Source organism: Athene noctua, chromosome 3 (genome assembly GCF_965140245.1).
Source record: "Athene noctua chromosome 3, bAthNoc1.hap1.1, whole genome shotgun sequence".
Lineage (NCBI taxonomy): Eukaryota > Metazoa > Chordata > Aves > Strigiformes > Strigidae > Athene > Athene noctua.
In genome coordinates, this window is record NC_134039.1 from 17,266,422 (window position 1) to 17,280,126 (window position 13,705).

The following is a 13,705-nucleotide window of genomic DNA, read 5'->3' on the forward strand; positions in this document are numbered from 1 at the left end:
CAAATTTGGAATGTCTCAAATCTACTTTTATCCCCACAGAAGTGTAGTTATTGCCACTGAAGCAAAGGATGCAGTACCAAGACACTTTTGCAGCTTTTGTGACAAACCACTTTCATTTGAATGCCAGTGTCCAGGGCTGCTTGTGTATGCAGACTCAGTGTGTGTTTCAGTCCAAGCCATGGTGCTAAAAATGTTTTCAGATAACTTTTTAGCGAAGGAAACTTTTTCAATGTTAAACATGATTAATAATTTTGGTATATGATGCACAGAACATCAGATACTTCACTGTATGAAAAGAGTATTTGGATGTTTTCAGCTCTTGGCTGATGCTCATTACTTCACAACTATTAATTTTGAACTGCAGGTAGAGTTCTTCAGTGTGACAAAGTAGGAGGTAAACTGAAAACAAGAAAGCCTGTTTATAGGTTGAGATGACCCATTTAAGGTAGGCCCTTTGCATTATGACATCCTTGGGCATTATAGTTTGTCTTCAAGAAATTCCTTCAGTGTTCCTGTTCAGACAGTTGAGCTGAAGTTGAGCTGAAGACTAAGGACAGACAGTATGTGACTAAAGCACAATATAATGAGAAACAGGCTCTTTGGATAAGCTGTAACAGTTTGAATAGCTGATATATAGACAGGTTGTGGTGAGTATCTGAGGTCTTCCAGGTCCTGGATGGTCCTCTGGCAGTGCAGGATATTCCCAGTAGTATTCTTCAGAACAAACCCTTAGTTTAATACAGACTAATCTTGTCAATGGCAGTACTACCATATGTAGTCCCCAAATTCCAAGAAAAAAATCCTGAATATTCATCTTAAACTTCTCTAGCACTTTCCCTAGCTGTCTGCTTTGAATCACCTTGGGGATGCCTCTGTTGATAATCTTTCATCTTGGCTGTTTTACAGCACTAGCCTTTTCTTGTAGGTCAGTCCAACACTTAAGGATTTTTTTTCCCAACTTCTACAAAGATAGCCTTTTTATGTCCAAGGTGTGCGTATTACCTTGATTTACTGTACAGCAAAACACTCTGTTTTGATGTATTATATCTTGTGTTGCTTTAGATAATAGGACCTGATTGCTCCATCTGCATTTCAGTTACACTGTTCTCTTATATTTGAACTAATTTTAAAATAATTCACGGTTGAACAGTAAAGCGAATTATGCTTCTGGATGCAGAGTATGCTTCCTCATGACAGTATTCTTCATTGTTCATAATACCACTTGCCTACTGTTAAATGTTTGAGTGTTTTCTTCTGACTCATCTATGTTCAATTTCCTTGCTCTTATGAAAGATAATATGCATATTTTAAAATTTACATATTAGTGGTGCATTTGATGTTGTCTGAAATATTTCTGACTTTGTGAGTAGCTTTTTAGATCTCCATCTTGTGTGGTGTTTGCCAAGGAAGATGTACATGGTGCATTGTAAGCGTAGGTGTCTCTAATGTATATGGTATCATTGTGAAAGTCTACAATAATCATGCAAGTGATGAGAGAACCTGATTTCGTAAGTAAACCTGTCAGGTAAGCATGGAAAAATTATTACCGCCTCCCTTTATGAGAATTCTGAGGTGAATGTGGGCGTTCTGGTAGATCACAGGAAAGCTGCATCATTCATGCAGTGAAGCTTAAAAAAAAAAAAGAAGCGCTACTCCAATGTGTCTTAGGACTTTAATGTTCGTGAAATGCAGTACTAATACTACTGTTTACATAAGGTATTCCTGAGACCTCATCTAGAATGCAAGTTTTGGTAACCCCCTGTAACTCACTGTTTATGGAACTCTTTAGTCTTTCCCTACAGGAGATACCTTTTTGATTTCATCTATCTTGCAAGAACATGCAGAACACCTGGTAATTATTTGAGGGGTTTATGATGAATCCTGGAAGGATCACTGAATGAGAGATCTATCTCTGAACAAGAGATATCTGGCATGGAGTTCTTCAGTGGTTATTGTAAGGATTTTCTGTTGGCTGCCAGTACTTGGCCTACACTTCGTATGTTATGCTGTCATAACTGATAGTAATCCACAATTTTGTAAAGTAGAAGTAGTACTTTTTTTGGATGTGTTTGCAGAAAAAGAAACAAAACTGAGAAGGGTAACTTCTCTGGTGTGATCAGGCTGCATATGCAATATATATACTGATGTTATATGTAAACTTGAAGCTATTGTGTACTGTAGGCTGATGTGAGTTCATTTTACAACTGTAGTAGTGCAGGGGGCAGCCTTGCAGGGGCTGCTGCTTAAATACCTGCATAGACAATTTAAGTTTATTGCCTCTAGGCTTTATGCCGGGGTTTTTGCAAGGGAACTAGTCAGAGGCACAGGAACATTAGTAGGGGTTTTTTTTGTACCTCCTACTTTGTTATTAGTAAATCTTGACACTTCTGCATGGCTTCCAACCAGCATATTGATTCAACTTTCCAACATACTGAAAAGTGATTATAGCTAACTTTTCCCCTTCACCACTAGCTTTGTGAAGTATATAGAATGAAGAATTGTAATATGTTTTTGATACTCTAAATTGATTTGCCTGTATCAAAATCAGTTAAAGCTTCACCCTAATGTTGTAGATGTGTACCTACTCATAAAAGGACTCACGGTCATACAGAGATATATGAAACAAAGAGCTACAGTTTCTCTTGACACAATTGTTAATAAATCTGTAAGGTAACCAGAATGGATTATGGATGCTTTTTTCCTGCAGTATTCTCACCCCTGAATGGAGAATTGGATTTTCATAGTAAAATTAAACTGAGATGATTTGCTGTACCTTCCCTTTCACTGACAAAGCGATCAGTTCAGTGCAAAATGAGAACTGACATGAGCTTCAAAACTTTTAATGAGCCATCTGAGCCAAGTGACAAGATGCTCCAGCTGGTTAATAGCTCATCAAGAATTCAGTTCAGTTAACACTTCAATTCTGTAATAAGCTGTGTGTAATATGCGTAAGCCTTATTGTGAACTGGTATCAGATAGCAAACTTATCCATTTATCTTTCATGGATCAAATAACAATTTTAAAGTGGAAATAAATAGATGAACGCTCTATCTCAAAAATAATACTGATTATTTTTGTATAGCCCAGGATTTTGGTTACTGTTCCTTATGTTCAGCCTCTCAGGATGAATAAATTGAATAAAACTTACAGCCATCTTTTTTTTCCAGACTTCTGTGTCAGGAAGCACAAGTGCTGCCTTGAGTAACCCTAGAATAGAAATGACTGAAGCCTAAACAGTTGCTTGCCTTTCTTAGACCAGATTCCTGAGGACCCGAGAGATTCCAGAGGAGGTCATGTCTAAGCCATAGGTTTCATATCTACTGTTTAAAATTCTTCTCTTACTGGTTGTGTGGAGAGCAAAGGGACATATATAAACGATTTGATAGAAGTATGAGTATAGTTCTTAATTTACTCTGAAGCTACTATGCAGTTTTCATGGCTGATTCTGAAGAGTGCAAGTTTCCCAAAGGAAATTGTGGGATTAGGCAATGTATTGATCAGTCTTAGTAACTGTTTTCTGGGGAAGTGGAATTTGGCTCAGTTCTTCAGCTTGGCTTACTTGTTTTGCTTATGAATGTTTGTGCTGGTGTGAGAGTATGGGGAGAGTAGTAGTGTAGGCTTGTATTAATGTGTATATTCGCACACAGCACAGCTCTGAAAAACAAGCTAACGGAGACTCGCAGGTGGTACAATTTTGCTGATACTTGATTTTCCTGGGAAAAGTGAGGCACTCTACTGTCAGGTATATCTTATTCATACTTACTAAAATTTAAGTGGAAACCTAAAAATCTACAATGGCTGAATTCTTTGGAAGCCTGTCAGACAGACAGACTATTCTAGCCCTTTTGGAGTTGTACATGTTCTCTTCTCTGTCATTATCTTTTCAAAACAGACTTGAGGTATAGCTGGCTGCCCCAGTCTCTAAGCAGCATGCTTGCATCTGTCTGTCTCTGAGAACTGGTCATGAGCCTTCCATCTAGTATTGCACATGATATTGAAGTGCACTAGTGTATCAGAGTAGTCATGTTTGACATTGTTGAAAATAAAAATTCCCCCAGTGCTACTGTGACAAAAGATAAACTTTGCTACTGAGAGTCAGGCATTAAGATTTCTTGTGATGTTAGATAAGGAAGAAACATTCTGATCAACCATTGTCCTGCAGGAGAAGCAAAAGTGGTTTTCTGCTGCTGTGTTTGTGATGCATGTTGCATTTGCATGCTCCTTACACTTCAGATCCCACTTCTGCCATTTGTTCACACTGAGGAAGTTAAGGCAAAATGGCTTTGTATCTCACCAAGTTAGTGAACTCATCTCTGATGCAGTGTTCCTAACTTCCTATATTTTAAAAACATACTTCTTTTTGCATGTTCTTAGTTATTCCTTCCTGTACATCAGTAACAGCATTAGCAGTAGACTACTTCTGAATGTTCGCATGAATTATGGGATCTTGGAAACTTAAGGGTTACCCAACTTTATTTTTTCCAGATGAAGACCTGGAAGGACCGTATAATTTTGTCTAATTACAGGTCAGTTTTGTTCAGTGATGCCAGAACCTGGTTCAGGCAAGCACAGACTTCAGTTATGATGCCTTTTCTGTTATTGGGAGTCTTGCTGAGGATGTTTCTTCAGGTGTAGGTTAAGCCTATGACACTGCTGCCACCAGGTGTCTTAGATGCTGCTACTACTGCTGCTGGCACAGGTGTTACCACATATGTAAAAGTGGGAAGTGACCACATCAGAGGAATATAATTATTGGTGGTGTTCTCACCCCTTCCCCTCTGGTGATGAATCATAGCTTCATCAAAACTGACAAACAATTGCAGGATAAAATGGGGATCAGTACTGTATCTTTCAGTCACATACCTAGGCTTTAGTTGCAGATACTTCCTGTTCAATGTTAACACAAAGTTATATTTCTTATTTTCTGAAGCTTACTCAAGTATCGACTCTTTCAGGATTTGTATAATTGACTTCTTCAGATTAAATCCTGGCTGATGAAGGCTTGTCTGTTCCCCTTCTGTCGGATCATTGGGAGTTTAATTTCCCTCCTCTTCTTACTCCCACCATCCGTTTACCCAAGTATAATCTCTGTCGTGATGTGTAATTTATTTCTTTAGTTCTGATCTTCAAGCAGCAGCAATAAACTTGGATATATTTGCTTTATCATTTACCTTATCAATGGTAAGAGAAAGGACAAGAAGCAATTTTAATTTTTGGTGTGTTTTTAACTAACTGCATCTTCTAATGAATTTTGCACTCTATTGTGCATTGAAATGCCAGAAATAAAAATACAGAAGAGAATGTACAGGTAGATGCCTTTCACCAGGAAACTGTACAACTACTGTGAATAACCCTTCAACCTTTCACTTAAGTTTACTACTTGTGTACTTTCCTGAAACTTAAAGTGTTTTTAATACCTTGTGTAAGAGGAAGCCTACAAAAAAAGATTTACCTTAATCAGAAACTTTAAAAGGTGTAATAGATAACTGTCTCAAGCCTACTCTTTTCCATTATGTTGGATATATATATTATACTTTAGTGTTATCTTTCTCAAGGTTATTTTGCATGCAAAGACTGTAGCTTATATAAAATTGATTCTTCTTGTAGAGACTTACCAAGCAGCAATGTGAAATTATACTTTCTGTAAGTGTTAACTTGGCATTTCTTTTCATTCTGCTACCCATCCTCATGAACTTTGTCCTCCATCCTCAAACTAAGATGTGAGGAAGAAAGGGATTGAAAATTTTTGGACCCCTCAGTAAGAAAGACATTGAGGTGCTGCAGCGTGTCCAAAGAAGAGCAACGAGGCTGGTGAAGGGTCTAGAGCATGTCTTATGAGGAGCAGCTGAGAGAACTGTCATTGTTTAGCCTGGATGCATACTTTTGGAACAGCAGCTGTTCAGCTCCATTTAACCACTTTTTCTGCATTCAGTGGTGTGCAGAAAGGTATACTGGTGTAAGGATCTGTGCAGATCCTTGACCAATTTTCATGCCTGCTGCTGTATAGGGATGCATTTTGAGCAGTCTCTTTCCTTCCCTTCATTTTTTCTCTCTACCTAGTCTTTAACACTGGAAAAGTCTGAGGTGGTTTGTGTTGACACAGAGAAGTAGCTGCAGTTCTTATGCACAGAGATTTCCATTTCTAGGCACCGAATGTGTAATGCTGGATGATTTTTAAATTTAGTGGATTCTTTGTTGATACTTTGTTAATCTCGCTCAATGGTCACTGTGCTCTTTTTTTCCTCTTAACTGCTAGATTTTTTTCAGGATGAGAACACAGCAGCCCACAAAGCCTCAGTTCCATTAACAGTGCTGAATATCAGAGCACAATCTTGCTAGCTTCTCCTCTGATGACCCCTCATTAACCTTGCCTAAAAGGCTTGCAAAGCCTTTCTCATATGCAGCAGAAATGCACACAGAAGAACATTTGTCTCTTCTGTATACTACTTCTTCTTCTGAATAATAGGCTGGGAGCAGCAGTGTCTTCCCCTTACATTTTCAGACATTGGGAAAGCTTGATAAAATGCTCCCTGGTGTAACCTCAGCACAGATAGATATAATTTACCTTGATTGTGATTCAGATTATCTATAATTCAACAGCAATTTCAAGTCTGTCATGGCTGTACATTTTCAGATCGTACCACTTGAAGACAGTTCCTTGCTAATTTTTCTTGTGTGTTTTCTAGTGCATCCTTTTGGAAAAAAGCTACATAGTGTTGCTTTAGTTTAAAAAACCCAAACCAACAACCCACTAACTGTCCCTACAATATAGCTATGTAGAATTTCTGGATCTAGTGACAGAATATGCAAAAAGCTAGTAAAACCTGTGCGTGGCATGTAATGTGTCCAGTCTTTTTGTTTCCTCTTTATTGGTCATCTTCCTGATATTATGGAAGAAGGAACAGCTCTTTAAATTGTGTAGCAGTTCACACATTAAGCCTTTCTTTTTTAAAAAAATCCAGTTTAAAGTTGACCTCTGTCACCTGTGAGTCTACTTATTTGTAGAAGATGGACACCATGGAAACATTTCAAGTCAGATTTGTTCTGTTGTACATAAAGGTTCCCTGGCACTTTGACTATGTTAATTTTACTTGATATTAAGAAACAAAGTTACGTTTGTGGATGTGTATAGCATGAGTTAGCAGATCTAGTTCCTTGCATGTAGAGTATTTCTCTTATTATTCACTTGCTTGCTATCCTGAAGCATGCATTTGAGAGTGAAGTGCAGTGTGTTTCTTATACATAACTGTGTCTATTTAATGCCATCTGGATTGTCATAGAATTTAGCTCAGGCCATTTGGTGTCAGTAAAAAATGGACAGTGGGGGCAAGACCCTTAGTTGAATGAAAGGCAGACTCAAATGGCCTGAGCAGAGTATGATGCCTTGCTAAGGCGGCTCTTCGGCTGCTTCAGGGGTCTGAGCCAGACTCTGCAACTGCTTGCGGTAGTGTGACGTGCTTTGCAGATGTGTCATTTCTTGTCATGATGTTTATAAGACAGAACTCAGAAGGACTGTGGAAAGTTAGAAAGGAAAACGTATGAGAAATCACTCAGTAAACTAAATGGCTAAGTGATCAACCCAGTTGAAATCTAATTTAGGTGCCAGAAATGTATTTTCTTTCCTTGTTAATGTTGCTGAATAGATATTAAGCTTTGGCTGAAAAAAAATCACCAAAGCAATATAGGCATTTTTTACTGATGAGCCTTGTTTTTGTGGCTCGGTACAATAGGTAGTCTTGGGAGTGGGGGTTTGTTTTGGGTTGTTTTTTTTTAATTTATGTAAGGCACCTAGGTACAGGGATAGAAAGAGGATAGTAACAGTTCTGTGTGTAATTCTTGCTCCTGTAAATCAAGTATATTGGTGAAAGAGTATGCCTATACCTGATTTATCATGAATGACCAAGATCCCTGTTTTATATTGAATAATGTAAACACCTCTGAGAGCTCTTTCCTGACCAAAAGAAATTAGAGGGAAAGTACATGGATAAATGGAAACAGCCAAGAAAAGCTTATTTGAATCGTTCTGAGCTGAACAATTGTTTCACTTGCTGCCTGTCTCTGTTCAGGCCCCTGGCACTGCAGAACTGTGGGTCACGTGCTGGGAAGCCTTGCTGTTTATCCTGGCTTGTCAAAATAATTTAATGTAGGTGGAAAGGAATGAATGAAATGAACAGAGTGGGCTTGATGCATCTGTTTCAGTTTGTTCGAAGGGCAGCCCAGTGATTGGGATGTGACACTTAAGTCCTCTGGGGAAGCTATCAATTCAGGAAGAACAATGCTGGCCATTTTATAGGACGGTTAAATCCATTTTAGGAAGCAAGCTCTCCTACAGTTGGGCAGCTTTGTATATTTTTAAATATTTGGGCTATATCTGCTCAGCATGTGCTAAATGAGATACAAGAATGTGATTTGCTGACTTCTAGACTTAGGACTTTGTCTTGTCTGCCTAAGGTTGTTTCATTATGGTGGTAAAAAGGCTGGGGAAGGAGAGAGGGTATCCATCTTTTAATTTTGTTAGTAGGAATTCCAAAACAGTCTTGTCTTTGAAGGATAGGATATCAAGCCATATATTATTAACTGTTCTTAAAGTGGTGATTTCTTTAAAGTTGTTCAAGTTTCCTAGGCTTATGGAGAAGCATCCTATCTGTCTCTCTATTTAGTTTCTGTCTGATTTAAAAATAAAATAGAAATAAAAGAAAACATTGAATTTGTTTAACCAATCTTTGTGATACTGGAACTTGAAGTTGTGAGACCTGTATTTGTGTTTCCAGATGAAAGCAGCGAATACATGCTGAAATGATCCATCTATATACCTATGTTGACCGTGACTTATAGGAAGAAGGCTGCAGGGGATAGATCTGCTTATTTGATTCATCTTCAAGATAATTTAATCAAAAGGAGTGCTTATTTTGAATGATGTGCCACAAACTTTTTGATACTACTTTAAAGGTGGAGATAGAGGTGAGGGTGTTGCATTCCGGCAGCCTCCTGCTCGAAGACCACAGTGGAATCTGAGTATTGCCCCAAGTAGCTGCCTTGTTGGAAAGACTCATCTGGGCTTTTGAATCTCTTGGAGTATGCACTTATAACAGATTGTAAAAGCTGACCCCTTCCCAAATTCTTGAAAAATGCTTTCTAAAATTCACATTAAGTGGTGATGGCTTCTTTCTCTCTGCTACAGCTCTGCTGTACAGCAGCTCTGTGTGTGGATTTCATGTGATAAGATGTTCTCATTCTCCTGCCTTTCCCCAATTATTCATATCTAATATGGCTGGTAGCACCATGTCTCAGTCTCCCCAATTATATATGGTACTCTATTTTTTTGCTTACCTCAGTATTTTAGTAGTTGCAGCTGCTTAAATTGCATCTTTGTACAAGAAAGAGCATAAAGTTGTGACATTTGTCCATACTAACAGCTCAAAGGATGCCAAAATATAATATTTGGGATGGGCTTTGTTCTAGTTCATCTCTACACAGTCTTAGGAGGTCTTACTGTCTAATATTTTAAAATTCTGGTGTATGGAATACGCTAAGTTTTGAAAATGTACTTGTAATTTTTAAATTGCATGTTAGTCTGTAAGCTATTTACAGGCTGCATTAGAATGTGGTTCTTAAAAGTATAACCAGTCATTGTGTATACAGGTTTGGTGGTATAATTGTACATGAGATCTAATATTTTCCTGAATGCTAGGGTTGTGTGTTTTTCAAAAGTGTGTTAATCCTTTTCTGTTACCTAGCATTAGTGTTCCTTTAGGAAAAGAATATAAAAAACCTGTTGTGGATGAGTATATGGGCTCTGTATCCAAGGAAATAAGGGTAGTTAATGGTAATATGCATTGCTAGTCTTATGAAACAAGTGGCCTCTCTGTCTTTTTCTTGCAGGTCTGTTTAATGTTAGCTTTTGCTGCTGCAGTATGCTACTAAAGGATGCAGCATTTCCTTGGTTGCAAAAAATGTATCTGTCTTCTGTGGGTGAAGTTTGTTGGCCTGTGTTTGTGTCCAGCATTGTCCCAGATCATTAGGGCACTGTGACTTTCAAAGTAGTGTTGAATTAGTATATTGTCACTGTCTTGGTGTGTTGTTTGTTTTTGTTTTTTAATGCCAGCACTGAAGTGTTTATTATCTGGTTTAAACGTCACAGATAATGTTTGCAGGAACATGATGCTACCACTGATGTGACCAGAAAGAGAAATGAGTCAAAATATGCATGCCTGTTAAGAGTCTGTTCATTGATAAGAGTGATTAGCACTTGTTAGTTTCTATTTGGGGCTGGTAGTACAGTGGTAGGGAAAACTGAGTGAGGCTCTTAAGGGAGATTAGGTTTGCATAGATTAAGGTGAGAATTTAATTGGCCAGTGTAGTCTAACACTGGTTAGTAGTGTTTGTGGTAGGTAACTTGTTAGAATGCACGAAATAAAGGAAATAGAATCCAAATGTATATCTAAAATCTAGGTTTTGGATAAAAATGAATGCAAGTGTTCACATTACATGGCTAAATTTAATAGTGATCTAAAAGTAACTGTTGCAGCTTTGTTTTTATAATTAACCATATATAATAATTTGATTGACAGCGGTACATTTTTAAAAATGTGGATTATATGGATCAAGTGTAAAGGCTGAGAAGACTGCTTTATTTTACTGTAAGGATGATTATGTTGTGATTTTTGTATTGTTTGAAGCATCAGGTGTTTTTTAGAAGTGTGTGTGTATGGTCTGTTGACTGATAACAGTTGCAGCTCACTGTTTTTCTGTATCACAGCTGTTTGTAGTAGTCAAGATTAACTGGTTTTGAACAGAACTTGTGCTGCTCTGTTTATTGTAATGAAAGAAGCTATCAGATGGGTAGGATAGCTCAAAGGGAAGTATTACTTCCATATTTAATAAAACCCCAACACCTAAGTAGACATGAATACTTAAATGTTTGCAGAGTGTGTCTGCAAACATGTTATATTGAAATTTATTTGTGTAAGTATGCTTATGAAGGAGAAGAGGTGGCAGTGCCAATTTCTGCAGTGTGAAATAGTTGCAGGATTGAATGCTTTTGATGCCTATAGACTAAATTTGAGAGGCTTAAGAATTTAGCATCGTCCTAAGAACTGTAAAAGTATGTGTGTATTTGACATTCATAGGCACTGATAAGATACTAATCCCTGAGGTAATTTCAAACCTGTTTTCAACCTTTCACCTGGAAGACTTTTACACTTCTGAAAACTGGAGCTTCATCTGGAAATGAAGTTTGTCCAGGCCCAAAGATACTCTGTGAACCTCTTTGAAAAAGTTAATGATCTAAGTAAATATAGGATGGTTTTGATATTGGCATGGCTGAATTATATTGGAAGAACACATTACCTGTAAACAAAGGAAGAGGAATTACTGCCTGGAGGACAGTAGGAGGTTGTGAGCAGTATAAGTAAACCTGGTATGTTTTTACTACCTCCTTTTAATTGAAAGGGAAATATGAAGTGGTTTAAAATTATTACTCAGATTTGACAAATAGGTCACTGGTTATTCCTAAATAACTGTTAGAAACAATGATTCTAAAATTCTGGGCTTTAATTATATCCTGCAGTGTTTTGTTTTTATTTTTTTTGATATAAACTGCATGTGAATCCAATTTATGTCAGTCAGCCAATCTTACTGGTGCATTGGTAATGCACTGGTAAGATGGGAACACTGAATGACACAGAGGGACTTGTTTTGTCTTGATGTGCAGCTTATTCTGGTAACAGGTGCTCAAAGTCTTGACAATATCTGATAACCAGTCGATAGATAATACAACAGTGTTGTCCAGGAATGCTTTTTCATGATCTGTCTCTGGCCAAAAGATTGCTTTCTGTCTCTAGTGAATTATGTTTTTGTCTTCCTTGATGCTAGATTACAGGAAACTTGCTAAATGATGAGGCCATGCTTTTAATCAGAGAAAATCCAATGCATTTACTTGATGTTCTACAGTTATAAGTACATGGTATATGTTGGAGAGGTTTGGTGCTTTACCTCCTATACAAAGGGTTAATCCCAACTGTTACCAGTGGTCTGGATATTATACACATAGGAATAACTAAATACTGTTGTTTTGTACAACATGAGATGCTTTAAATGATCCAATTTTGTCTACTCTTGAACACTTGACTAATTGAGGACATTGTGTCCCCCTTCCACCTCAAGTCAGGCAATGACTAAATTTATTAAGAGTAGAGGAAGAGGAAACAGGAAGAGGACATAATCTACAGGCTTGCAATTTTTACCTCAGACCAATCAGATTGTAAAGAAAAATATATGATTAAAAAGACTGTAATAGACTGTCTTCTAAACAGAGTATTTAAGGGTAATTGCAAACCAAATAGCATTTAAGACTGCTGATTCTTACTTGTTCACTGAGTGTACCCGACTGTTTTTCAACCTGCTGTTTCTCCGAGTAAGAAATAAAGCTTTCTGATGTAACTTTTCTTTTTCATTAGGATCGGAAGCTGTCCAAGTCAGAGCGACAAAGATTTAAAGAGGAAGCTGGGATGTTGAAAGGGCTTCAGCATCCCAATATTGTCAGGTTCTATGATTCTTGGGAGTCTACAGTCAAAGGAAAAAAGTGTATTGTTCTTGTGACAGAACTCATGACATCTGGAACATTGAAAACGTAAGTAAATTAAGGCATGTCAAAACATTTAAGAATCATTAGCACAAAATCAGAGCAATAGAGATAGATCATATTTCCGAATGGATAAGAACAGAGCCCTTTTGCTGAGGGCTAACCTTCTGTAGGGATATTCTTGTTTAAGAGGTGTCTTACTATCACTGCAGGGTATGGTAGAACATCCTTTAAGTTAGCAAGCTTGTCAGATTCTTCCTTGTGGTGTCCTAATAAGCATGTGCAGAAAACTTGCAGATTTTGAGAGCTCAGGAAGACAATGCTCTATTTTCACTTCTCAGAATTTTTCCTTTTCCTCTCCAGATGCTTTCCACTTAGCATGAGCTGGTTTGTAAAGTTCACAGCATGAATTAATTCACCTCTTTTGGGAGGTTTTGGGTGTTACTACAGTACAAATAATATGTGAAAAGAAAAAAACCCCACCACCTATTTGTTTAGCTGAAAAGTCATGAAGTAGTACCTAACAAAAATCTGAAAGTATGCAGATGCCTGCAATTTCAACCTGTGAATTTTAAGTCAGAGTTAAAAGGAGACACCAGGAAATCAAACCTGCTGAGAGGGCCCTCTAGTGGTATGGGGAGCCTGCGGGGGGTTACACCGAAACTGCGCCTTTGCCTTGCACTGCAGAAACTTGCAGAGCCGTGAGCTTATTCGAGAGCATGCAGTCACCATTAATCTACCGGAAATAAAACTGCCAGCATGTGAAATTGAGGGTTTGTGGGTCGTTATTTTAATTCAGTGCCCATTTCAGTCTAGAAGAAGCATTCAAATCCTAAATGTGTAAGCAGGCTGTAGGAACTGGAAACAATTTGCCATCTATTTGGTTAAAATAGCCTGTGAACATCTTGTGTTTTTGATGCTTATTGATAGCCACAAATGGACATACTTAAAGAAGGAAATAATGACTCTTTGGGAGTCTAGACTGCAATTATGGAGAAGTGTTTGTCTCTTGAAATGGTACTGGAGGGCTAAAGATACTGCAACTTTCTTTTTAGCTGTATGTTGAGAGGACGAATTCTCAGAGGTTAAGGTATTTCAGAATAATAGATCTGTTGCTTCATG

At 37.8% G+C, this 13,705-nt stretch overlaps 1 protein-coding gene across 1 annotated transcript in view; it reads left to right on the forward strand.

Moving 5' to 3' along the window:
• WNK1 (WNK lysine deficient protein kinase 1) overlaps positions 1–13,705 on the forward strand; it is a 104,976-nt gene that overhangs the window by 22,570 nt on the left and 68,701 nt on the right. Inside the window, 1 exon segment of the mRNA XM_074902121.1 lies at positions 12,459–12,631. Within this exon segment, the coding sequence (XP_074758222.1) occupies positions 12,459–12,631 (173 nt within the window).